Source organism: Myxine glutinosa, chromosome 1 (assembly GCF_964187855.1).
Source record: "Myxine glutinosa chromosome 1, kmMyxGlut1.1, whole genome shotgun sequence".
NCBI lineage: Eukaryota > Metazoa > Chordata > Myxini > Myxiniformes > Myxinidae > Myxine > Myxine glutinosa.
The window spans coordinates 84,863,142-84,887,683 of NC_136261.1; the positions used below are offsets into that span (position 1 = coordinate 84,863,142).

The following is a 24,542-nucleotide window of genomic DNA, read 5'->3' on the forward strand; positions in this document are numbered from 1 at the left end:
TTAATGTGTGAAGCATTTCGTTTTATTGGCTTTCAGCTGATAAGAAAAAAAAAGTCCATTGATGAATCAGTCAAACAGGCCAAAGCCCATATCATCATCAGATTCTTCAGACTCCTCTTTTTCTACCTTTTCCTCTGTAAAAGGTGGGTGGGAAAGAGGACAGGAGGGAAAACCATGAAAATATACATATTCCCCCACAACTCATGAGGAAATCAGATTAGACACAAAGGGTTGTAGAAAACAGGTAATAAATACATGGTAAATGGATAAATTAAAAGTTATCGAAACATTTGGTCAGCAAAACGACAAAAAGTTTCTAATGAAAACTACAGCTTTAAAGTCCAAATGTGAAGCTGCACCCTTGTGCAGGCAGTTAGGTGTCCGTTATACTGCCAATGACAGAACTTTCAATAAATATTGATACATTTAATTATTGCAAGGTACCGATTTGGGTCAATTTAAAACAGCAAAAAAGTAAATAAGATTTTCCGATACAAAGGGCATGAAATAGATACGTGTCCAGATTGATGGTCCTATTTTAGCCCCAGCAGTTAATTATTCATCCAGAAAATACAGGTCAAGTCCAAAGTATACAAATAAAAACAATGATCAAGTTCTAGCAGAAAACACCATAAATAAACTAGAGCTTCCAGGGAAGCAGAACGCAACTGAACTGACTGGACAACTTTAAAGTAGGTCAGTTGTCTGTACTAGATTTGACTTAAATGAAAAGCCAACAACCTTGTGTAATAATCTTAAGGTCCTTGTATCCTTATACTTGTCCTTGTTTTACAATTGATAGAATGTTACACTTTGCAACAATGTTGCAGAAATATAGTTGTGTAGGCGGCCATTTTGTGACAGATCGGGTTGACATGCGATAGCAACCTACCTTGTGTGGTAAGAGTCTCACACACCAAGTTTGATCAAAATCTGTTAATATTTGTGGACGCTAGAGTGTTAACGTCGTTTTCATGACCAAAAACAAAATGGTCGCCTAAGTCCACCATTTTTCAACGGATCGGGCTGAAATGTAATAACAACCTGGTCCTTGGGGTAAGGATGCTGCATGTCAAGATTGATCAGAATCGGTTGATATTTGTGGACGCTGGAGTGTTAACGTCGTTTTCATGACCAAAAACAAAATGGTCGCCTAAGTCCGCCATTTTTCAATGGATCGGGCTGAAATGTAATAACAACCTGGTCCTTGGGGTAAGGATGCTGCATGTCAAGTTTGATCAGAATCGGTTGATATTTGTCGACGCTGGAGTGTTAACGTCGAAAAGTTAACGGACGACAGACGACGAACGCCAGAGGGTTCAGTATGTGAGAACTCAAATGGACGGTAGTCCAGTTGAGTTAATAAAGGCACACATAGTGAGGAAAAGTATTTTTCCCCCTGTATACAAAATCTATGTTTGTTGAAGAGCAATGTGACAAAGCAAAGAGGAAAGGTGACAACAGTAAGGGAAAAGGTAGAAACAATAAGGCAAATAAAAGAACAGGAAAAGAGGAACTTGAGGAAGAGAGGGAAAAACTGTAACCAACAAGAGGGTCGAGTTAAGTAGGGTTTATGCAGGTGAGGTGACAAAAAAATAATAATAAAGAATCGTGGCTTATGTGAGATAACATCTGCCGTTTGAAGCTTTGGAGGAGAGAGTAGAGTTGAACCACCTTCTGAAGGTGGTTCCACAGACAGGTGAAAAACGTCACAAAAGAGTAGAGGTGTATATAGCAAGCCTGGATTCTAGGATTTTAACCAGTTCGGTGACACTGGAAGAATGGAAGTGGCATAGAGGGATCGGGGGAAGACGATAGGGATAAAAAAAAGAGCCAAAACAGAAAAGAGGTAAAAATCAGAGGACACCAACCTGCCCATTCATATATGCCATGCCATGCCATGCCATGAGAAATATGACACGTGCTTCTGCCTCAATACAGGAGATGCTAATAATGTTGAGAGCTTTAAATTATATTCAGTCCAGGAGAGAGCGAGAGATGTGACATGGGGGTACCAGCACAAGGACAATTTCTCCTCTGAGCAATTGACAAAGGCCTTCAAATATTCAAATACTAATTTTTCAGGGAATGACAGAGGATGACCAGTCTGCAGTGGCTGTGTTATACAGTCAGTCCAGGAGTAGCTAATGGTGAGGTTTAAAAGTTTAAGAAACTGACCCTTTCCCCATGCCTGACCATGGAAACAGGATCATGGAAACAGGATCCTGCTGGAGCAACAGGGTGAATCTGAGATTTCCCAGGATTGAAAAACACGTTTCATTAATCAGAAGGAACCACCTTCAGAGGCCATTTTTCCCTGCAGAGCAGGGGTTGGCCTTTTTTGGGCACCGTGGTCCCCTTTTTAAAGCAATGTTTTATGGCCGGATGCCCTTCCTGCCGCCAACCCTGTTAGTCGCCACTTGCGACACACACAGGGAATTACCAGTGAAGCAGCATATAATCAATTCCAGATCAGCGGCGAGTGCCGTAACCGCTGTCTGCCTGTCGATAGGACGGGCGCTGCATGGCATAACGTGAAGTGCTCTGCACAAAGTTAGGGAAAGTTTCCAGAGAAGTGGAGAGGTCATATATGTATGCAAGGGACAAGAAAGGACCCAAGATGCGAGACAGAGACAGAGACAGAGAGATTCCATTGATAACTTCTTGTTGACTGTCTGAGTGAAGGACATCAGAAATCTTCCATGCACCATTATATATATTTTTTATATTGCTTCAAGTAGTACATCAAATATAATTGTGCACTCCTTCTGTGTCCGCATTATTAAAAGGGTCCCTGCTGTCATTCCGTTGGAACCGCTACATTATAGCTCCAGGTCCTGCTTCTTATTCTTCCATCCCATAAAGACTGGCTTTTAAAACAGGCATTTTATGATTAAAGAACAAACAAAAAAATTGTTCCAAGTAGAATGATTCTTAGCTTTCTAATGGTACCATATTTATAACTGACTGACTGTGACAATGACACGGCAATACATATGAGAAATGGATCAACCATAGGTTCAGAACTCAGATTTTTGTTTTTTTAACAAGATCAAATTTGAATTACCCACATTTTTATTGGAACAAAATTTTACAAGGTATATTAGGACTTGGAGGAATTAGTCTTTTCCAACTACACTCCACACCAATTCTGTCCTAAACCATACTCCCAAGTTCCTCCATCCGTCTACCAAGCCGAAAATATAAACCCTGTTTGACAAATTTATGAAATAAAAATAAAATACCTGTGCCCTCAGCTAAACAATAACTTGAAAACATGTTTGTAATTGGCAAAGCAGAGAACATAATTATAGGCCACACAACTAGCTTGTTGCGCCATTTATCCAACATCAGTTGTAGTTCCGAGTGCACAAACCTGCTGGAGCCTTTTCTGCAACAACTGCTGCTTGGCCAGTGCTGGAAGGAGCTACAACAGCACCACCTGCAGGCATCGACGCGAGCTTGCCAAATCCTGCACACAATGAAAGGTGTAAAAGTAGAGCCATTAATTATCCCATCTGACACCCAATATGCCTCCGCCCACTTCATTACATCATTATACGTATTTGTACAAAGTTCGATTTAATTATTGAGAAAAATGTCAGCGGCATACAAAAGGCTGCTTTATATAAGGGTATGCGCCATGTGGCAAACTATGGAAGGGAACCAAAGAACCAAAGAAGGGACATTCAAAAAAATCTCGTGTGCATACTGAACTACCCAAACTACCCTTGTGTTCTTAGAAGGAACCAAGTAATGCCCTAGAAAAGTTCATATTAAGGGGAACCAATTTGATTCATATAGCTGCATGAATGAATGAATGATCGTTTTAAGGCCATTTTTTCCCGCTGGAGCGGGGGTTAGCCTTGCGGGCCCCATGGCAATCATGGTTTCCTGTTTGAGGCAATGTTTTTATGGCCGGATGCCCTTCCTGGCGCCAACCCTGAGTCGCCTCTTACAATGCGCAGGGATACGGTGTACCTATTCTAAAGCGGGGTACACACTGGGGTCATTCATCCCAGCAAGCTGGTACTCAATTTGCCGACCTCGGAAGGATGACAGGCTGAGTCAACCCCTCTGGCGTTAATTCAGCGATCGACCGGGATACGAACTCAGGATCCTAAGATCCCAAGCCGGCACCCTAACGGCTAAGCCAACACCAGGCTCTCTGCATGAAGACGTAAATGTATTTTATTTGCCAGATGTAGGGCACCCCTTTACAAACCAAGGCAAGACCATTCTTTACCTCGATGTACAAATCATGTACTTATGAAATTTGCAGCTGATCAAGTCCAGTACAAGCCGAGAAATGAATTTTCAGTCCCCATGTGAAAGTTGCATACAGAGAAACGATCCCTCATAAAGGGAGGGGCGGGCGCTTTACACCTCCCTTGATCCCAACAGCTGTTTTCAAGTATCACATTTTTACCTGACATGACCTCTGACCATTGATACAACAACAACACAACATGCATTTTAAAGGCCATTTTCCCTGCTAGAGCGGGGGTTAGCCTTGCGGTCCCCATGACAATCTTCTCCATTTTGCCCTATTTTCTGCATCTCTCCTTGTTAACCCCCTTGCCCGCATCTCTTCTTCCACCATCTTTAGCCAAGTCTTTCTCGGTCTTCCCCGGACTCTACTTCCTTCTACATTCATTTCCATCACTCTTCTCAACCAGTCACTTTCATCCTTCCTCAACACATGACCAAACCATCTCAACCTGTTCCTCTTCACAGCATCAATCACAGGCTCTATTCCCATCATCTTTCGCAATTCATCATTTGTATCTTTCGCAATTCATCATTTGTCTTCCTCTCTCTCAACGATACTCCGCACATCCGTCGAACCATTCGCATTTCCACCCTTTCCAACCTTCGTTGCTGCTCTACGTTCATTACCCATGTCTCGCTCCCATAAATCATAACACTTCTCACACATGCAGCATACACCTTTCCCTTCAGCTTCAACGACACTCCCCTCATCATCAGCACGCCACTCAATTCCCGAAACTTCTTCCATGCACATCTCACTCGAGCAACCGTTGCCGAGTCTGATCCACCTTCTCCATTCAGCATGTCTCCGAGGTAGCAAAATGTTTTCACACCTTCCAGCTTCACGCCGTCTCCAAGATCCAACTCAACATCTCCTCCATCTGCAGCTCCCTCTGTGCACACCTTACATTTGAATGTAGCTGCCACACTGGTTAATGACTCTCTCAGACCACTACATTTTTGATGAACCCACTCAGCGCACATTGTACACTGAATGGAGTTCACTCCGACACCCTTCCTACACACCGTACAGGGACACTTCCCAGTTCTTTCCACCTCACCACATGCTTTACCACTTGCCATCACCTTCGTCTTTCCGATATTCACCTTCAGACCTTTTGTCTCCATACATTCCTTCCACGTGTTCATCTTTTCCTTCAGTCCATCCATACTTTCCGCAATCAACACCAGATCATCTGCATACAACTCCCACGGTAAACCCTCCTTTACGTTCTGAGCCAGCACCTCCATCACAGCTACAAATAGTAGTGGACTTAGTACCGACCCCTGATGCACTCCCACCTTCACCTCAAACTCACCACTGTTCCCATCCTTCGTCCTTACAGCTGTGCGCGCTCTTTTGTACATTGCCATCACTACTCTGATCAACCATTCCTCCACTCCTAACTTCCTCAATGCCCATGTCAATACTTTGTGTGGAACCCGATCGAATGCTTTCTCCAGATCAACAAACCCAAGAAACAACTTCTTCCTCTTCTCCATGTACTTCTCCTGCAACTGCCTCACAATGAAAAGCGCGTCTGTCGTTCCTCTTCCTGGCATGAATCCAAACTGCATTTCATCGATCTTCACTTTCTTCCTAATCCTCCTCTCCAACACCCTTTCCAATACCTTCATTCCATGCTCCAATAACTTTATCGCTCGGTACGAGCCACACTCCAGAGGATCACCTTTCCCCTTGTATAGAGGGACGAGGGTACTCAGTTCCCAATCCACTGGAATGCGGCCTTCTTTCACCACCAGATTACAGATCTCTGTCATTCTCTTCACACCCCAACTTCCTGCTGCCTTCAACATATCTCCCACAACTCCCGTCGGCTCTCCCGCTTTTCTACCCTTCATTGCTTTTATCGCTTCCTCAACTTCCTTCTCAGTTATCTTCTCTGCCGGTCCTAAAACTGGGTTATTCTCTATGTTGCCATTCCATTCATTCTCTGTATTCAACAGCATTTCCATATATCTTTTCCATCTTCCTTTAATTCCATCTGGGTCGACAACGATTTGTCCCACTTCATCCTTCAAGCAACTCACCCCCATCACATCACACCTCTCTTTCGCTATCTGCTTTGCAATCCTGAATACTGCTTTCTGACCCTCTTCCGAATCCAAGCGTTCTCCGAACATTTTCCTACATGCCTCCTGCGCCTTTGCTACCTCTTTCTTTGCAGCCTTCCTGGCTGCCTTATAACTTTCATGCTCTGCAGTTTCTGCTCCCGTACCCTTCGCCTTCTGCCACTCCTTGAACTTCTTCCTCTTCTCGTCAATCCTCTTTCCAACTTCATCATCCCACCACCATGTTTCCGAGTGCCTCGGTGGTCCTTTTGTCCATCCACATACCTCACCAACGGCTCCCAACAGACTAGCTTTCATTGACATCCAACCACTTTCAAGCTCAGCCACATCATCCTCGACCCTACTCAGCCTCTCTTTTAATGCCTCCCTTACTGTCACCTCTTTCAACCTCCACACCTTCATTCACGGTTGGTACTTCACCCGCCGAGCTCTCCTCGCACCTTTCACCCTTACGTCGCAGACAACCAAGTGGTGCTGTGAAACAGCCTCCTCCCCCGGGATCACCTTTGTGTCCCGGAGGTGCCCCCTATCTCGCCTACGCACCATCAGGTAGTCAATGGTTGTCGTCGACCCACCTGACGTGTATGTAACAAGCTTATTATCCTCTTTCTGGAACTGAGTATTACAAATCAACAAACCAGCTCCATCAGCAAACTCCAAAATCCTTTCACCTTCTCCATTTCTCACACCATATCCGTAACCCCCATGAACTCCGTCAAAACCATCCATACTCCTTCCCACATGTCCATTTAGGTCTCCTCCTACCACAACAACTTCCTCATCTTTCACGTTTTCCATCAGCTTCTCTATCGCACACCAGAACTTGTCCTTCTCTTCATCGCTTCGACCAACCTGCGGAGCATATCCCGAGATGACGTTCACCAAGAGCTTTCCAATCATCATTTTCACCATCATCAACCTATCACTCACTCTAGTCACACTCACCACACTGTCTACAAACTCCTCAGAAAACAGGACACCAACACCATTCACGCCCTCCAGGTACCCTTGCCACACAAACTTGTATTTCTGTCCCTGCCTACCCTTCACCATTCTCACACCACTTCCCTTCCATCTCGTCTCTTGCACACAACATATGTCCACTCTTCTTCTGACCAATACTTCCACCACTTCTCCTGATCTCCCTGTCATTGTCCCTACATTCCATGTCCCAAACCTCAGAAACGGATCTCCACTTCGGGCTGCACCCTGCCCACATGTAGTTGTAATTGTCATGGTTCTCTTTTTGACCATTGATGTCGAAATCAAATCAGTTCATCTTTGCATCATAATATGTACTTGTACCAAGTATGGTAAAAACACTCATCACTGGTTCACAAGTTAGTAAAGTAACAATAATTTTTACACAACAGGACCTTTGACCTCTTGACCCCATAATCTAATCAGTTTATCTTTACATCATTGTACAAACTATCAGATGCAAAACAAATGCAGAAGGATACATAAAACAAGGGACGTGACAAAGCCGATTGCAATCGTTCTCGTCTCGCAAGTAAAATAGCAAATCATTTAATTTACACGTGAACGTGAGAATGCTTGTCTGGGTGCTGCAAAATTATTGGTCGATTTCAGTTTAACCGCTAATACTATTTTCTGTACAAAGCACTTGCAGAGGAAAGCACTTACCAGCAGAAATCACGTCATTCACATTTTTACCCTTGAGTTCCTTGATGATCTAAAAAAACAAATGCAGTGGGCCGTTAGTACAAAAGTACGTTTAAATACTTCTACGCTGCAATCGAAAATTCTGCCTCTCACCTTAGTAAGTTTGTCATCCTCCGTCTCGATGCCAACAGAATCAAGGATTTTCCTTATGTCAACAGCAGTCGGGCTGCTGTTTCCCCCAAGGGCGGCAAGTAGGTAAGCGGCTACGTAACGCATTCTGCAACACAGATCAGGTCTAGGATTAACGATACACCCAACGGTCCTAATGGGCAGGTATCACAAATGTGCAGAGGGTATAAGACTGTTTTAGCACTTGCAAAATAAATCACAACCAATCCATAAAAATTAGTACCACGACCAGATATGAGTAATTCAGATGTCAACCCGCAATGTCACAGTGAATGGGGTCGGCCTAAAAAGGAATGCAGGAAATGATTCTCTCTCATCGAAAAGGGAGGATCTAAAGTTCACAGTGGAACTTGAACACACATCATATGCAAGACAGACAGTGTATGAGTATTTTCCAAGCGAACATGGATTCCCAGATTTTGAGAAGCATCTGCGCATTGGCATACACGTTAGGGTGGTGCTCAAAATAATTGTTTTAAAATATTTACTGGGACATGGCTTTATGTTGTTCCTTTTGTTCCAAAATGAAAAGACACCAAATATGAAAGCAATCTGATTTTATTTAGGGGTGCCACATCAGCCTTCAAACTAAAGGTGTCGACAAAACATTTCTATGTATGGATCGAAAGCAAAACCAGAAGTTTGTTTTATGAAAATCCACCCTCCACTCACTTTCTTTGTATTCTAGCAAACACAAGTTACAATAGCTGCACAAATAGCACGATATTGCTATGAAAACTCAAATTCAATGATAACAATCCAAATGTTCAGTTCATAAAATGAAGAGACACCATATCACATAATATTAAAAAACCCAAATATAATGAGAAATGTAACTCCTATTTCTGGGCCTGTTTCACCACTGTTGCCTTCTTGGCATCGGGGTACATCTTCCTGTGAGCAGCAACAACTTGGAGCAGAGCTTGCTTTTGCTCTTCATCCTTTGTAAGGAGCTTATTGTAGTCTTATATCAATGCGACACCCCTTTCTGCCCGTCGTTCACCACGACTAAGCCACTGGCGGCTTTCTTTGCTTCCTGAAAGCTGGTTTCTTGCTCCCATGAACCAGGATCCTTATCCATCCAATCAGTTGGGGTCCCTAGGATGCTGAAGAAATGCTTGGTGTGTTTTGTTATGAGGCCAGCGATTGACAGGGCGGTTCCTCGTTTGATAGCTGGTCTCTTTGGAGAGGGGTTTTCACCGTCATTTTTCAATGCTTCAATCATATTGATCTTGCTTTCTTTGTCAATTCTGGTGTCAAAGAATGCAAATGCCACTAGTACTGGGCTCATGTACCACGTGTGGCGGCCAAGTGCCTTCAAGGCTGCCTGAGCCATCTTCTGATTGATTTGTTCAAACTTTTCCAACTTCTTGAAGAGGTTAATGTCATTCAGGGGAGCCTCAATAGCTTGTGGAGCCCAAAACCAAGCCTGTACATACACAAGGCAGACAAAAATGTTGAAGGCTCGGAGTTCTCTCGCCTCGCGAAGTGTCAAGTGGAACTCTGACCGAAACATGAACACCTGTAGTGAATATAGTGCTTTTGCCATCCATCTGGCTCTGTGCATTGCTCCTGGAGCCATGATCCGGATTCCACGAGGTGGGATTCCTCCCATGTAGATGACAGTCAGTTCTAGGAGTTCACGATAATCATCTCACGTGGCTGCTGATCTTTCAAACACACAAGAACGTTTTTGCTTCCAACACAGTGTCTACAGATCCCATTGAAGCCTTCCTCTCTGAGAATTGATCGTGAAGAAACTTCCTGTCCTCGGGGTTGGTGATTATGGCCTCCGAATCTGCATGCCTAAGATCAAACGTCTTCTCCAAGGAGGCCTTGAAGGATGCTTCCTTTTTCTCTTGGGTCGCACCACCCCGCTTTGCACCTTTTTGGAGGCTCCTCCATTCTTCATATTGCCTCTCCAAACGATGGATGCAGTGCTGCTTCGTCGTTGTAGGTAGGTGAGCTTTTTCCCAGAACTTCACAACCTCTTCAATGGTGAGGGTTGCACTCTCCCGGACAGTGCGATTCTCCTTCTTCAGGTGATGGAAAAACAGGACAAGAGATTGATACACAGTCGGGAGCTTGGCACCTTTGATGGCATCTCCAGAAGTGGACCCAATGAGATACACATTATCCTGAGCCCGAGTTTTCAATGAAACACTGGTACTAGCACATGCCATATCTGCAAAATAAGCAAGAATGTGGGTAAAATCCTGTTAATTCTTACTCCACAGGGTCACTCTCTACAAAAGAGCCACAGTCAATAAGTTAGGCCTACATATTACACACTAAAAAAGCGTACCCCTGATCCCGGGAACCTGTACAAAACATGCATGAAAATTGCCCAGATAGTGATCATAGGAAGTCTCAAAACTGTATGTATAATATATTGTATATATATAATGTATAATGTGTATTTATGTATATTTATTATTTAATGTATATTTACTATATATTTATTTTTAATATTATATTTAATGTATATATATAATTATGTATTTATTTTGTGTATATACAGCCCAAAAAATGGGAATTCCTATTTTTGCATGGGGGAAAATTCATCACTGATGTGGCACCCCTAACTATTATTGGATTCCATTCAAATTTGGTGTGGTTTCCTTTGACACCAAAAGGAACAAAAATAGACCATGTCTCGGAGAAAATCTGCATTTTGCTTTTTTGAAGCCCACCCTAATACACGTGTATAATTGAAAGTCCCTTGTAATTGGTAAAATGTTTGTTTATTATTATTATACTTTGAAAATACACTACAAACAACTGGTTTTACCTTTTCAGGTTGTTTTGTCAGGTATCGGTCTCTGGTCTACATCGCGAGTCATAAGTCACAGGACACGGTTTTAGCTGCTTATACAAGATTTGTTTATACCATCGACCAGGGTGAGCCATAAGCCCCAGGAGTAATATAACATATTACAGTAATACATCGGAGTAATAATAACATATTACAGTAATACATGGGAGTAATAATAACATATTACAGCTGTCAACAGTTATTACAATTCTGTCACAAGCTTTCAACAACCTGTTTTCATGATGTCAATCTGACAATTCACAAATGACAGTTGGTTCATATGGTTTCATGTGAGGTCTTCTTTCATTGTGCGACGTAACAATGAATACGAAGCACCCAACTCTGCAGAACGTTTCCTTAATGATTTTCCGAGATCTGAGAATGGATGTATTAATGTTTTGAATTTCCAAATCACGAATTTTTGGTCGTACACTGTGCTTGCTGTAGAGTACACCTCCAGTCTGAAATGCATTTTCCCCCAAAGATGAAGATTTGATTTTGATGGTGCTGGCTTTCCAAAACAGTCTTCTTGCATCGGTTTCATCGTCTTGTTTGTGTTTCTCCTCTCGTGGTACCATACCACTGCTACCAGCCTCTCTTCCAGTGTAAATGGACTTGTGTCTGCCATCTTTGTTTAATGTATTCTTTTATTATCTGAGAAAAAACTACAAATACATAGCATAAACAAATCTTGTATAAGCAGCTAAAACCATGTCCCGAGACTTATGGCTCACCATGTACATATTCCAACAAGTGACATTTTTACGGCGAAGCCCACCGGGCAGAGCCATCTAGAACAGTGTTTGTCCATCTGTATGTATGTCCCCTCAAACGTATACCAATCAGCTGAGAATCTGGTCACATGACAGGGTGATGTGATTACGTCTGATGTCATTACGGCGGTGCTGCGGCTGACTCTCCACGCACCGCCATTTTGATTTATATGCCGTTCATGCTGAACATATCGTCGAAACTGTCATATAATCACAATCGCCATGCTCTACCTTTACGTTTTTCATTCTGTGTGAAACACAAACAAACCGATTGTTAAAATGACCATCAAATATCGAAAGCATCGGCGTTACGGCTCTTCCAACAATACGGTATGTATAGGCCTTAGGCTTTATGACTCACCGTCTGCTTCGGACAAATTAAACCCAGGTTTCTTAATACAGTGGTATCTTATCAGTAGTATCGTTTTCGTAATAATAATAATATTATAGTAAATATAACCACAACACTTTAATCCCAATGTCATGAATGGAAAGTTGATGGATTGAAGCGGTGTAACCACGGTAGTAAGGAATACACCTCGGTTTTTTAAAAATAATATAATTTTCGTAATAATAACGTAACATTATCATAGTAAATCTAATCGTAACACTAATCCCTTTGTGGTGACTGCAAACGTACTGGAGGTTAAATATATATCCTATATATATAATAAAGTAGCGGCAGTTTTGTGTCCGGCCATCATGCTACGTCATTACGTATATGTCATTATCACTTCGACAGCGGCAGGAAAGGTCATTCATCTTTGGGGTATATAGATTACAGTCTCTCTGTGGTCGGGTCTCAAGAACATTGGGTGTTTGTTCATTTACCAAGTTTATTGTGGAGAGATCGTCAAGTGGTTTAAGCATTCGAGCAAGCACTCCATTCAAAACCCTTGAGGAACGGCTGGCTTGGCAAGCCCTAGCTAGCTGCTTGGTAAATGAGCACACCTCCAACCCTTGTGGGGTATATAGATTACAGTCGATCTTCACTCAGTTCTGTAAGTAAAACTTACCTCATGGATTGTCAGGATTCCTCCACATTTCTTTGTTTAATGTTATAAACAGCATCAGCGACTGTTTAAAAAGCTAATCACGTGTGTTTGTGGTTTATAATATTTTACAAGCCCGGCTACGCCGCTGTTAGACTTTTGGTCTTGTTTAATTAAAATATCATATCCAGATCTCAGACACATTACCCATGCCCTGTTCCATATTGCAGGTCTAGGGGACCAACTAAGTAACAAAGGATTCACAATTTGAAAATGGTAAAGCTCCGGCCACCATGCAGCAATAATGAAACGACAAAAGAAATTCGCTGCAATACAAATCAAACTAGAACGGCACTCAGTAGACCCCATACATCGGCCAGGCTGACCAGTTTACATTTTGTATACCAATGATGGGCCAAATCTGGATTCGGACCTGAACCAAACTCTAACGGGCTTGTTCTTAACACCTAACCAAGTTTTGTTATAACTCGACCACAACTTTGAGACATCGTGCGATGTATCGTTTTTGGCCCTATATATCAATGGTGAACTAGAACAACACTCTTCGACGTCACGCCGTCGACCAATATGCCTCCGCCCACATTATTACAACATGATAATACTTGTACCAAGTTTGATTTAAATCCATTCAGCTGTTCTCAAGATATCACATTTTTACCTGACATGACCTCTGACCTTTCAACTCTTGCCCCCAAAATCTAATCAGTTCATCTTCACGTCATTATACATATCTGCACCAAGTTTGACTAAGATCCCTTCAGCCGTTCTCAAGTTATCGCTGTAATGAAAACATATCATGGACGGCCGGACAACCTGAAAACATAATGCCTCCAGCGACTTCATTGATGGAGGCATGCAAATCACTTAAATTCTCATATCAGGCTCTGGATTCAGATCTTCACCAAAATCAAATCGATTCGTCCATCCGTCACACACCCACGTCCACCAAGTTTCGTCCGAATCTGCCCACAACTTGCTGAGATATACTGCTAACAGGCAGACCTGGGCAGACATAAAAACAATCTCCGTCAGCGCACCTCAGTCGTCGACGAGATTGCAGCTGGTCTGAGAATGAACAATCTCTAAAAATTGATCTGCATGCAGACACTCAGAGCAATTAAGACAAGCATCTACCATTAGGAATGGTCAAACTCAACGAAGGGGGTCACACTTGATACGACAACGACACAGAGATGTCGTCGTCATCGTTTTTTTCCCTAATATAATGATATGAAAAAGGAATCCTACTCGCCAATCAGTGAAGAGGTCTCTTACATCTTTGGACAATCAAATAAAGATGGGCAATGTTGGACGCTATGGACACCAAGGCCTTCAAGATTCTTGGAATATCTTGCAATGGAGTTTAGTCTATGGCCTTATCACTTCGCCATTGCTGACAAGTGTTAATTAGTCTCTTAGTTAATTAGTGTTGATAGTCTGTCTCTTCTACAGCCTCCTCACCCTCTGCTCTTCCAGGTTTCTGCAGGGCACACACAGTCCAGCATCAACCCCCATCTGGTAAAACTACCCAAATCCAGGATCACTGCCCACCTCCACTCATTTGATCCTCTTCTTTCGCACCTAAAAATGAATGAATGATCGTTTTAAGGCCATTTTCCCCGCTATAGCGGGGGTTAGCCTTGCGGGCCCCATGACAATCATGGTTCCCTGTTTGGGCAATGTTTTTATGACCGGATGCCCTTCCTGACACCAACCCTCAGTCACCTCTTACGATGCGCAGGGATACGGTGTACCTATTCTAAACCGGGGTACACACCGGGATCATTCATCGCAGCAAGCTGGTACTCAATTTGCCGACCTCGGAAGGATGACAGGCTGTCCCCCATGGTGTTAAATTAGCGAACGACCGGGTTTCGAACCCAGGATCCTAGGATCCCAAGCCTGTCTCACCTGTGAAACCTGTCCTGAAACCTGTGAAACCAAATTCCAAATGCTCCTCAATCTCACTCTTCCCACCTATGGTCTTCAAGACAGCTGTTCACCACCATGTCAGATCACCCCCAGTCCACAACCATGATCTTTTCCACCTTCGTTAACCCCCACCCTTACCTCAATCCCTCTTCCTTTCAAATATACAGTTACCCCTCATGATTAGGAAGTTATGTTTTCACACCTGTCGGTCTGTTTGTCTGTCCATTTGTGAACAAAATATCTCAAAAAGTTGTGGACGGATTCGGCCGACATTTGGCAGAGATGTCACATATGTGATATGATAAGGAAGAAATGATTAGATTTTGGTGAAAATCTGGATTTGGATCCGGCTCTGGCTACTAGAATGTTAAAAGTGATTCTTCACCATTGAGAGATAGGGCCAAAAACGATACGTAGCAGGATATCTCAAAAAGTTGTGGATTGATTCGGCCGACATTTGGCAGAGATGTCGCATATGTGATAGCAAAGAAATGATTAGATTTTGGTGAAGATTCGGATCCGGCTCTGGCTACTTTAATTTTAAAAGTGATTCTTCACCATTGAGAGATCGGGCCAAAAACGATACGTAGCAGGATATCTCAAAAAGTTGTGGATGGATTCGGCCGACATTTGGCAGAGATGTCGCATATGTGATAGCAAAGAAATGATTAGATTTTGGTGAAGATTCGGATCCGGCTGTGGCTACTTTAATTTTAAAAGTGATTCTTCACCATTGAGAGATAGGGCCAAAAACGATACGTAGCAGGATATCTCAAAAAGTTGTGGATGGATTTGGACGAAACTTGTTGGACAGGTCGTGTGTGTGACAAGGAAGAATCGATGAAATTTCGGTGAAGATCCAGATCCGGGTAGTATAATTTTTTAAGTGATTCTTCCCCATTGAGCTATATGGCCAACCAGGTGGAGGTATGCTCTCTACTGAGTGCAGTTCTAGTTTCCTTCTGTATCCGTCTTGTCCACCCTTTGCATCCTCTCCTGCCCGTCATTCCTCCACCATACCCATTATACGTCCAACTCTCCTTCTGCCTTGGCCTTCCACTCTGCTGTTGGTGTCCCCCCTCTCAACTGCTCCTTTTCTTCTGTCGTGTCCTGACCTGTTCAGTGTACAAGAACAAGCTTCTTCTACCAGCTTCGATCATCATTAGGTATACAATTTTTTTAAACAAATCGATAAAAGCATGTTACATTACAAATCCGACATGCTTTTGAAATATTTTGGTTAAAAGGAATATTGACATTTGGACTCCTACGTTGTTAAAAGTGGTGGCCACATTTAAGCCTTCCTGCGAGTCCATGGAGCAGGAGTTGATGACCAAGCCCCGCCCTCATCAGGTGGGACCGATAAGTGAAATGTCTGCTCCGAAACTGGGACACAAAAGGTCGATCAACAACCAGCAGGTCGCCAGCATAGAATTAGAAGGGTCTTACCTTGTGTGCCGACTTTTAATACTATAACGTCAACAAACCAAACAGCTTGTTTAGAATGGCCAAACAGCTTGTTTAGAATGGCCATGAACTAAAAAATGGTTGAATACGGAGACGAGAAAGAACCGGAAATCAAGCGAAAAAATAATTAATTAAAATAAAAATCCAATACCACGTGTTTGGAAATATTCTTCAAAAACAGATCAAATGTAATTTGCTTTGACACGAAGCATGTGCAGAGAGCCAGTAAACGTATAACTATAACACTAAAATAAAATAAACAACTTTGGACAACATGCTATTAAACTCGGAGCAAGAAACTAGGCCGCGGGCTCGAAAAGGCCTCTATTAAATCAGAAACACGATAAAGGTAACATTACGAACCCGTCATTGACAACCGCGCCGTGTGAGAACCTTTAATAACTCATATACACCAATCAAACGGCAGGTACTACTTACTTTAAGTCTAACAGACACGAAACGCAGGGAGCGCTTGGCAAATAATCCCAACGAACAGACTTCCAGAGAAAAAGGAAGAGGCGTGGTCAGAAGGAGCGTGGCCGGAAGAAGCGTGCCGGAAGAAGCGTAACGGAAGAAGCGTGACCGGAAGAGAAGCGCCGGAAGATGTCAAACGTGTGTTCTGTTATTTATTAAAGGCCAATATATAACTTTTATACTTCCGAATGATCTATATGCGTATAGATATTTCCTTTCCAGTCTCAGACATAAATAATAAATAAATAAAAGTGCAATATCGTGTTTACGTGAGTGAAGCAAACAGCGCGACGAACTCACCACACCGCCACAATATTCAGGCGATAAGTTTCTTTGCACGAATCGAATTACCAGACTCCGTGACGTAATGATTAGAGTGTCTGCTCCGAGTATGAGTTCGAACCCCGATCGTCACACCAGACTTTTAAAATGGAACGTGCTGCTCATAGTTTAACATTGAAAATGTGCTCTGGAAAGAGCGAGGACACCATTTTCATGTTCATTGAGGACATCCATGCTAGTTTGATAGGGCATGGGAAAACATGTCTGATTTTGACCTTAAATAAAGGTCATTTTCAATGTCAAAGGGACAAAATGAAGTCAAATTTCACATTTTATCAATGATGCATTTACAGACACATAAGATATAAGGTTTATGATAGAAAATACATGGAACATGATGATTCAAGGGTTGCTTAAGCCAAATTGCACACATTTAGCTGTTGAAAATCCGATAAGAAAGACCTGACAAATCATAAATTACATTATAACACCAAAATATCGACTTTTTTTCTAAATACCTTCAGAATTTTTTTTTTTTTAATGTCAGTTTGTGGCGGACACGATGGCTCGCTGGCGCGATGACATCATTCCGCGCACCAGGTGGGTGTCGGCCACGCCCGAGGGGTAGGCGTGGCCTCGGGATATACACGGGGCTCAGCCCCGAGCACGGCAGTGCTATAGTTTGATCCTTGGAATAAAGACGCTTTTGATTACATACGTTGTTGCTTCCTTTATTGGCAAGACAAGTCGTGCGCATAGCACCGCACTACATTGGCGACCTCCGACTAGTTCAGCCGACGCTGACCTACAGAACGCGCCATGACAAGCAGCAACGCGGTAGCGGTGAAACTCCCTGAGTTTTGGGAAGCTCAGGCGGAGATATGGTTCATGCAGGCCGAAGCCCAGTTTCAGCTTCGTGGCATAACGGCGGACGAGACGTGCTATTTCCACGTCATCGCCGCCCTCGGGCCCGGCACAGCCGCCCGAGTCGTGTCCGTCCTGCGGAACCCACCGGCCGACCACAGGTACGAGGCGCTCAAGCGTCGCCTCATCGCCACGTTCGGCCTCACAGAGGACGAACGGGCCGACCGTCTCCTGGACCTTCCCGACCTCGGCGACACGCGACGATCGGTCCGAATGGACCACATGCTGTCGCTACTGGGGGACAAAGCACCGGATTTTTTTTATTCTGGGCGCTCTTTTTACGCCAGCTACCGACCGGCCCAGGTACGCCTCGCGTTGGCCGGTTCCAAGATAAAAGAAACCCGTGCGCTGGCCGTCGAGGCCGACAAGTTTTTCACGGCGTGTGACACGCGGGCGAGCTTCGGTGCGGCCGTCGCGGATCCCGGGGCTGACGCTGATGCACTACACCTCGGGGTTCCCGAGGCTGATGCACACCGCGTGGCCGCCGCCACGCCCCGCCCACCACCACCGTGAAAACCGTGGCCTCCGCCTTCGCCACAAACCTGGTGCCATTTCCACGCCAGGTTTGGCCACAAGGCGAGGAGTTGTCGCCCGCCGTGCTCGTTCGGCAAGTTGGGAAACTGCCAAGCCGGCGCTCGGTAGCGGCCCTGAGCGTCGGCCATTCCGGCAGCCTTCTTTTTATAACGGACACCTTGTCCGGGCTCCGCTTCCTATGCGACACAGGTGCAGAGGTAAGCGTTATCCCTGCCTCTACGTCCGACAAGCGAAATGCGGGCCTGGGCCCAGCGTTGCTTGCAGCCAACAGAACACCCATACGCACGTTCGGGAAGCGCTGCCTCTCCCTGCGGTTCGGAGGGCAACGCTTCAAGTGGTCGTTGGCATTGGCATTGCTCGGTGTGGACTTCCTCTGTGCAAACGGGTTGTTGGTAGACGTGAAGAACAGACGCCTCGTCCAGGCCGAAACGTTCAGCTCGCTTGCTTGCACGCTGAGCAGCCCGTTGAGCGGCTCACTAAGCAGCTCACCGAGCGGCTCGCCAAGCGGCTTGCTGAGCGGTTCGGTCCCGGCGAGGTTGGTTTGTACGCTTCCGTCAGCGGACGAGTTCACCCGCCTCCTCGCCAGTTTCCCGGCCCTCACGCGGCCCACCTTCTCGGCGGTGGCCGTAAAGCACGGTGTGGAACATCACATACCCACCGTCGGGCCACCGGTCTACACCCGGGCCTGCCGCCTCGAACCGACAAAGCTCGCGGTGGCGAGAGCAGAGTTCGCTACGCTGGAGCGGCTGGGCATCGTGCGGCGCTCCAAGAGTGCTTGGGCATCGCCGCTACACATCGTGCCGAAGCCTGGTGGGGGATGGCGGCCATGCGGGGACTACCGCCGCCTCAACGATGCCACCACCCCCGACCGTTACCCGGTCCCCCACATACAAGACTTTTCCGCCCGGTTGGCGAACATGTCCTGCTTCTCTAAGGTGGACCTCATACGCGGCTACCACCAGGTCCCCGTCAGGCCAGAGGACATCCCAAAGACGGCCGTCATTACGCCATTCGGCCTCTGAGTTCCTTCGGATGCCCTTCGGTTTGAAGAATGCGGCTCAGGCGTTCCAACGTCTGATGGACAGCGTCTTGAGCGACCTGGATTTCGTCTATGTCTACCTGGATGACATCCTCGTCGCAAGCGCGTCCCGTGAAGAGCACCTCCGCCATCTCCGCACGCTCTTTGAACGCCTGGGCCAGCATGGCCTGATCGTGAACCCTGCCAAGTGCCGGTTCGGCGTTGCCGAGATCGACTTTTTGGGGCACCGCGTCACCAGGCATGGGGCCATCCCCTTACCAGCAAAGGTGGAGGCGGTCAAGGGGTTTCCGCGCCCCCGCACGATCAGGGGGCTCCAGGAGTTCCTGGGCATGGTGAACTTTTACCACCGTTTCCTGCCCCGCATCGTCCAGCTCCTGCGCCCCCTGCACGAGGCCCTCCGGGGGAAGCCGGGCAAAGGTGACGTCGTTTGGACCGAGCAGATGGATGCGGCGTTCGCGGCCGCGAAGCTCACCCTGGGTAACGCCACCATGCTCGCGCACCCGGCGCCCGATGCACCGATCGCCCTCACCACCGACGCGTCTGACTACGCTGTGGGAGCGGTGCACGAGCAATGGGTACGCGGAGCTTGGCAACCGCTGGCGTTTTTCAGCCGGCAGCTTCGCCCGCACGAACGCCGGTACAGTACCTTTGACCGCGAGTTGCTCGGGCTTCACCTGGTGGTCAGGCACTTTCGCCATCTGCTCGAGGGCCGTGCATACACGGCCTTCGTCGACCACAAGCCCCTGGTCTTCGCGATGGCCAAGGTCGCCGAGCCGTGGTCGGCCCGGCAGCAGCGTCACCTCTCGGCCGTGTCCGAATACACAACGGACATCTGGCACGTCGCGGGGAAGGACAACCCGGTGGCGGATTGCCTTTCCCGGTCCGTCGCCCACGCGGTCCACCTCGGCATCGACTATGCACGGATGGCGGCGGACCAGACCACCGACCCCGACTTCCAGGCCTTGCGGACCGCCGTCACGGGCCTCCGCATCACCGAGGTGCCATTCGACGGCGCAGGCACGGCCCTCTTGTGTGACGTCTCCCTCGGGCGGCCTCGCCCCATCGTGCCCACAGGCTGGCAGCGCCGGGTTTTTGACGCCATCCACGGCCTGTCCCACCCGGGCACGAAGGCCTCCCAGAGGCTGGTCGCCGACAAGTTCGTCTGGCATGGCCTCCGGAAGGTCGTCCGCGATTGGACCAGGACGTGCCTCGCGTGCCAGCGCGCGAAGGTGCACTGCCACACCCAGGCCCCGTTTACGGTGCCCGAACGTCGGTTCGACCACGATCACGTGGACTTGGTGGGACCTCTGCCCCCCTCGTGGGGTTTCACCCACGTCCTCACCATGGTGGACCGCACCACCCGGTGGCCGGAGGCCATGCCTTTGGCGGCGACGATGGCGGCGGACGTCGCGCAGGCGTTCATCGCCACCTGGGTTGCCCGGTTCGGCGCCCCCTCGGACATCTCATCCGACCGCGGCCCCCAGTTCACCTCAGAGCTCTGGGGGGCGGTCGCGCGGGGGCTCGGTGTCCAGCTGCTCCGTACCACCGCCTATCATCCCCAGGCCAACGGCCTGTGCGAGCGTTTCCACCGCTCCTTAAAGGCCACGCTCCGGGCCACCCTCCGCGACGGCGGCTGGGTCGACAGGCTCCCCTGGGTCCTGCTGGGCCTCCGGACGGCGCCCAAGGACGACCTGCGCGCATCCGCGGCGGAGTTGGTCTTCGGACAACCGCTGCGGGTGCCGGGCGAGTTCCTCCCCGACTCCACGGCACCATGGTCCACGGCGCAGCAGCGCTCCGCGCTGCAGGAGACCGCCCAGCGGTTCGCCCCGGTGCCGACGGCGCACCACGGGCGCCCGCCAACGCACGTCGCCCCGGAGCTCCGCACGGCGGAGTACGTGTTCATCCGACACGACGCCCACCGGACACCGCTGCGGCCCCCGTACGACGGGCCCTTCCACGTGCTGGAGACCGGGGCGAAGCACTTCACCCTGGACATCGGCGGTACTCCTGACCGCATGTCCGTGGACTGCCTCAAACCGGCCCACCTCGACATGGACCACCCCCCGCCAGTGGCTCAGCCCCCGCGTCGGGGCCGCCCCCCGGCGGGCGGACCCCCGGCACTGCCCAACCCCGCCGGCACGCCGCCCCCCCCGGTCCCGCACCCATCCCAGGGGCAGCCGGTGGCATCCCGGCATCCCAGATGCCGCCAGCCGCCAGAGGGCGCTTCGGCCGGGTCATCCGTTTGCCCCGCAACCTGACCCTTCAGGTGCGCGGGAATTCTGGGGGGGCGCGTGTGGTGGACACGATGGCTCGCTGGCGCGATGACATCATTCCGCGCACCAGGAGGGTGTCGGCCACGCCCAAGGGGTAGGCGTGGCCTCGGGATATACACGGGGCTCACAGCCCCGAGCACGGCAGTGCTATAGTTTGATCCTTGGAATAAAGACGCGTTTGATTACGGTACATATGTTGTTGCTTCCTTTATTGGCAAGACAAGTCGTGCGCATAGCACCGCAAGTTTCTCATAAAATGAAAACTAACCATTATGAAACATTCTCATACATTCTTCATTGTAAATAGTACAATGAGATTTGAAATCGGCCAAAAAGTAACAAAGATATGAACGTTTGAATTGACAAGAGTAATTGTTAATTTAATTTATTTACAAAATGCCATTTCTTGGTTTAAAAAGTGGAAATTCGTTCAGAATGTACCAAATTGCACATTAATGAATACGTTGTGGCGGACACGGAAGCTCACTGGCGTGGTGACATCATTCCGCGCACCATGTGGGTGGCGGCCACGCCGAGGGGTAGGCATGGCCTCAGGATATACACCGGGCGCTCAGCCCGGAGCGCGCCAGTGCTACAGTGACCTCTTTGAATAAAGAACATTTTACTTACCGCGTTGTCCGCTTCCTCCTTGGTAGCAAGTCGCGTGCGTAGCACCGCGCACTTCATTGGTGACCTCCGACATTCGAGTCAGCCGTCGCTGACCACCCGAAACCGCCGCAACTATGGCTACCAACGCAGTCTCCATCAAGCTCCCCGAATTCTGGGAGTCACAAGCCGAAGTTTGGTTCCTGCAGGCGGAAGCCCAGTTCCGACTTCGAGGCATCACGGTGGACGAGACTATGTACTGCCACGTGGTCGCCGCCCTTGGGCCCGGCACGGTCACCCGCGTCGTATCGGTCCTAAGGGATCCACCTGCCGACGGCAAGTACGAGGCGGTCAAGCGTCTCCTCCTCGCCACGTTCGGCCTTATGGTGAACGCATGGGCCGATCGCCTCTTGGACCTCCCTGAGATCGGGGACACGCGACTGTCGGTCCGTATGGACCATATGCTGGTGCTCATGGGCGACGAAACCCCGAACGCTCTATTCCGGGCGTTATTTCGACGCCAGCTGCCAGCACGAGTCCGCCTCGCTTTGGCTGGTTCCGCGTTAACGGAACCCCGTGCGCTTGCTGCCGAGGCCGACAAATACTACGCGGCTTTGGACACGCAGGCGAGTCTTGGCGCGGTCGCCGCTCCCGAGGCTCCCGAGGCTTTCCCCGATGCACTGCACCTCGTGTCCGCCGCCACGCCCCGCCCACCACCACCGCCGCAAAGAAAACCGCGGCCTCCGACGCCGCAGCTGCCCGCCTGGTGTTTCTTCCATGCCAAGTTCGGCCACGAGGCTCGGCAGTGTCGCCCGCCGTGCTCATTCGGCAGGTCGGGAAACGGGCGAGCCGGCGCTCGGTGGCAACGGTGAGCGTCGGCAATTCAAACAGCCTTCTGTACATCACGGACACCTTGTCCGGGCGCCGTTATCTGTGCGACACGGGGGCGCAGGTGAGTGTTGTTCCTGCCGGTACGTCCGACAAGCACACCGCGGGCCAAGGTCCCGCGCTGCTTGCGGCCAATGGTACGTCTATACGCACGTACGGAAAACGCTGTCTCTCCCTGCGGTTCGGAGGGCAGGTTTTCCGTTGGTCGTTCGTTACGGCCGACGTGCCCATGGCACTGCTCGGCGCGGACTTCTTATGTGCTAATGGATTACTGGTCGATGTAAAGCGCAGGCGGCTTGTCCAGGCTGAGACGTTCAGCTCGCTCGCGTGCGCGCTGCCCGGCTCGTTGAGCAGCTCACAGAGCGGCTCATCGAGCGGCTCGCCGAGCGGCTTGCTGAGCGGTTCCGTTCCGGCCAGGTTCATCTGTACGCTTCCGGCAGCGGACAAATTCGCCCGCCTCCTCGTGGGTTTCCCGGCCCTCACGCGGCCCACCTTCTCGGCGGGGACCGTCAAGCACGGGGTGGAACATCACATCCCCACCGCCGGGCCACCGGTCTACGCCCGGGCACGCCGCCTCGAGCCGACGAAGCTCGCGGTAGCGAAAGCGGCATTCGCCACGCTGGAGCGGCTCGGCATCGTGCGGCGCTCCGAGAGCACGTGGGCGTCCCCGCTCCACATCGTGCCCAAGCCCGGCGGGGGATGGCGACCGTGCGGGGACTACCGGCGCCTCAACGACGCCACCACCCCCGACCGCTACCCCGTCCCCCACATTCAGGACTTTTCCGCCCGCTTGGCGAATATGTCCTTCTTTTCAAAGGTGGACCTCGTACGCGGCTACCATCAGGTCCCTGTCAGGCCGGAGGACATCCCGAAGACTGCTGTCATCACGCCATTCGGGCTTTTCGAATTTCTTCGGATGCCCTTCGGTTTGAAAAATGCAGCTCAGGCGTTCCAGCGCCTCATGGACAGCATCTTGCGTGGCTTGGATTTTTTGTACGTCTACCTGGACGACATCCTCGTCACCAGCGCGTCCCGCGAAGAGCACCTTCATCACCTCCGCACGCTCTTCGAACGTCTGGGCCAGCACGGCCTGATTGTGAACCCCGCCAAGTGCCTGTTCGGTGTCGCCGAAATCGACTTTTTGGGGCACCGCGTCACCAGGCACGGGGCCGTCCCCCTACTGGCCGAGGTGGAGGCGGTGAAGGGGTTTCCGCGCCCCCGCACGATCAAGGGGCTCCAGGAGTTCCTGGGCATGGTAAACCTTTACCATCGGTTCCTGCCCCGCATCGCCCAGCTCCTGCGCCCCTTACACGAGGCCCTTCGAGGGAAGCCGGGCAAAGG

General features: G+C 48.7%; 1 protein-coding gene across 1 annotated transcript; it reads right to left on the reverse strand.

Annotated features, from left to right (window-relative positions):
* RPLP2 (ribosomal protein lateral stalk subunit P2) lies at positions 1-16,735 on the reverse strand. The gene is made up of 5 exons (XM_068114370.2): positions 16,620-16,735; positions 8,146-8,269; positions 8,014-8,062; positions 3,377-3,472; positions 1-134 (listed from the first exon to the last, which is right to left on the reverse strand). Exons 2-5 carry the CDS (start codon positions 8,266-8,268, stop codon positions 67-69), a joined length of 336 nt encoding a protein of 111 aa, XP_067970471.1. The 5' UTR covers position 8,269; positions 16,620-16,735; the 3' UTR covers positions 1-66.
* Positions 16,736-24,542: the final 7,807 nt, after the last annotated feature.

Bases quoted from the DNA above. Each gene is read 5' to 3' on its own strand.
- RPLP2 (XM_068114370.2), bottom strand. From the start codon at position 8,268: ATGCGTTACGTAGCCGCTTACCTACTTGCCGCCCTTGGGGGAAACAGC. The intron at 8,063-8,145 runs GTGAGAGGCAGA...TTGTTTTTTTAG, and splicing joins AGGATGACAAACTTACTAAG to ATCATCAAGGAACTCAAGGG. The intron at 3,473-8,013 runs GTAAGTGCTTTC...CATTGTGTGCAG, and splicing joins GAATGACGTGATTTCTGCTG to GATTTGGCAAGCTCGCGTCG.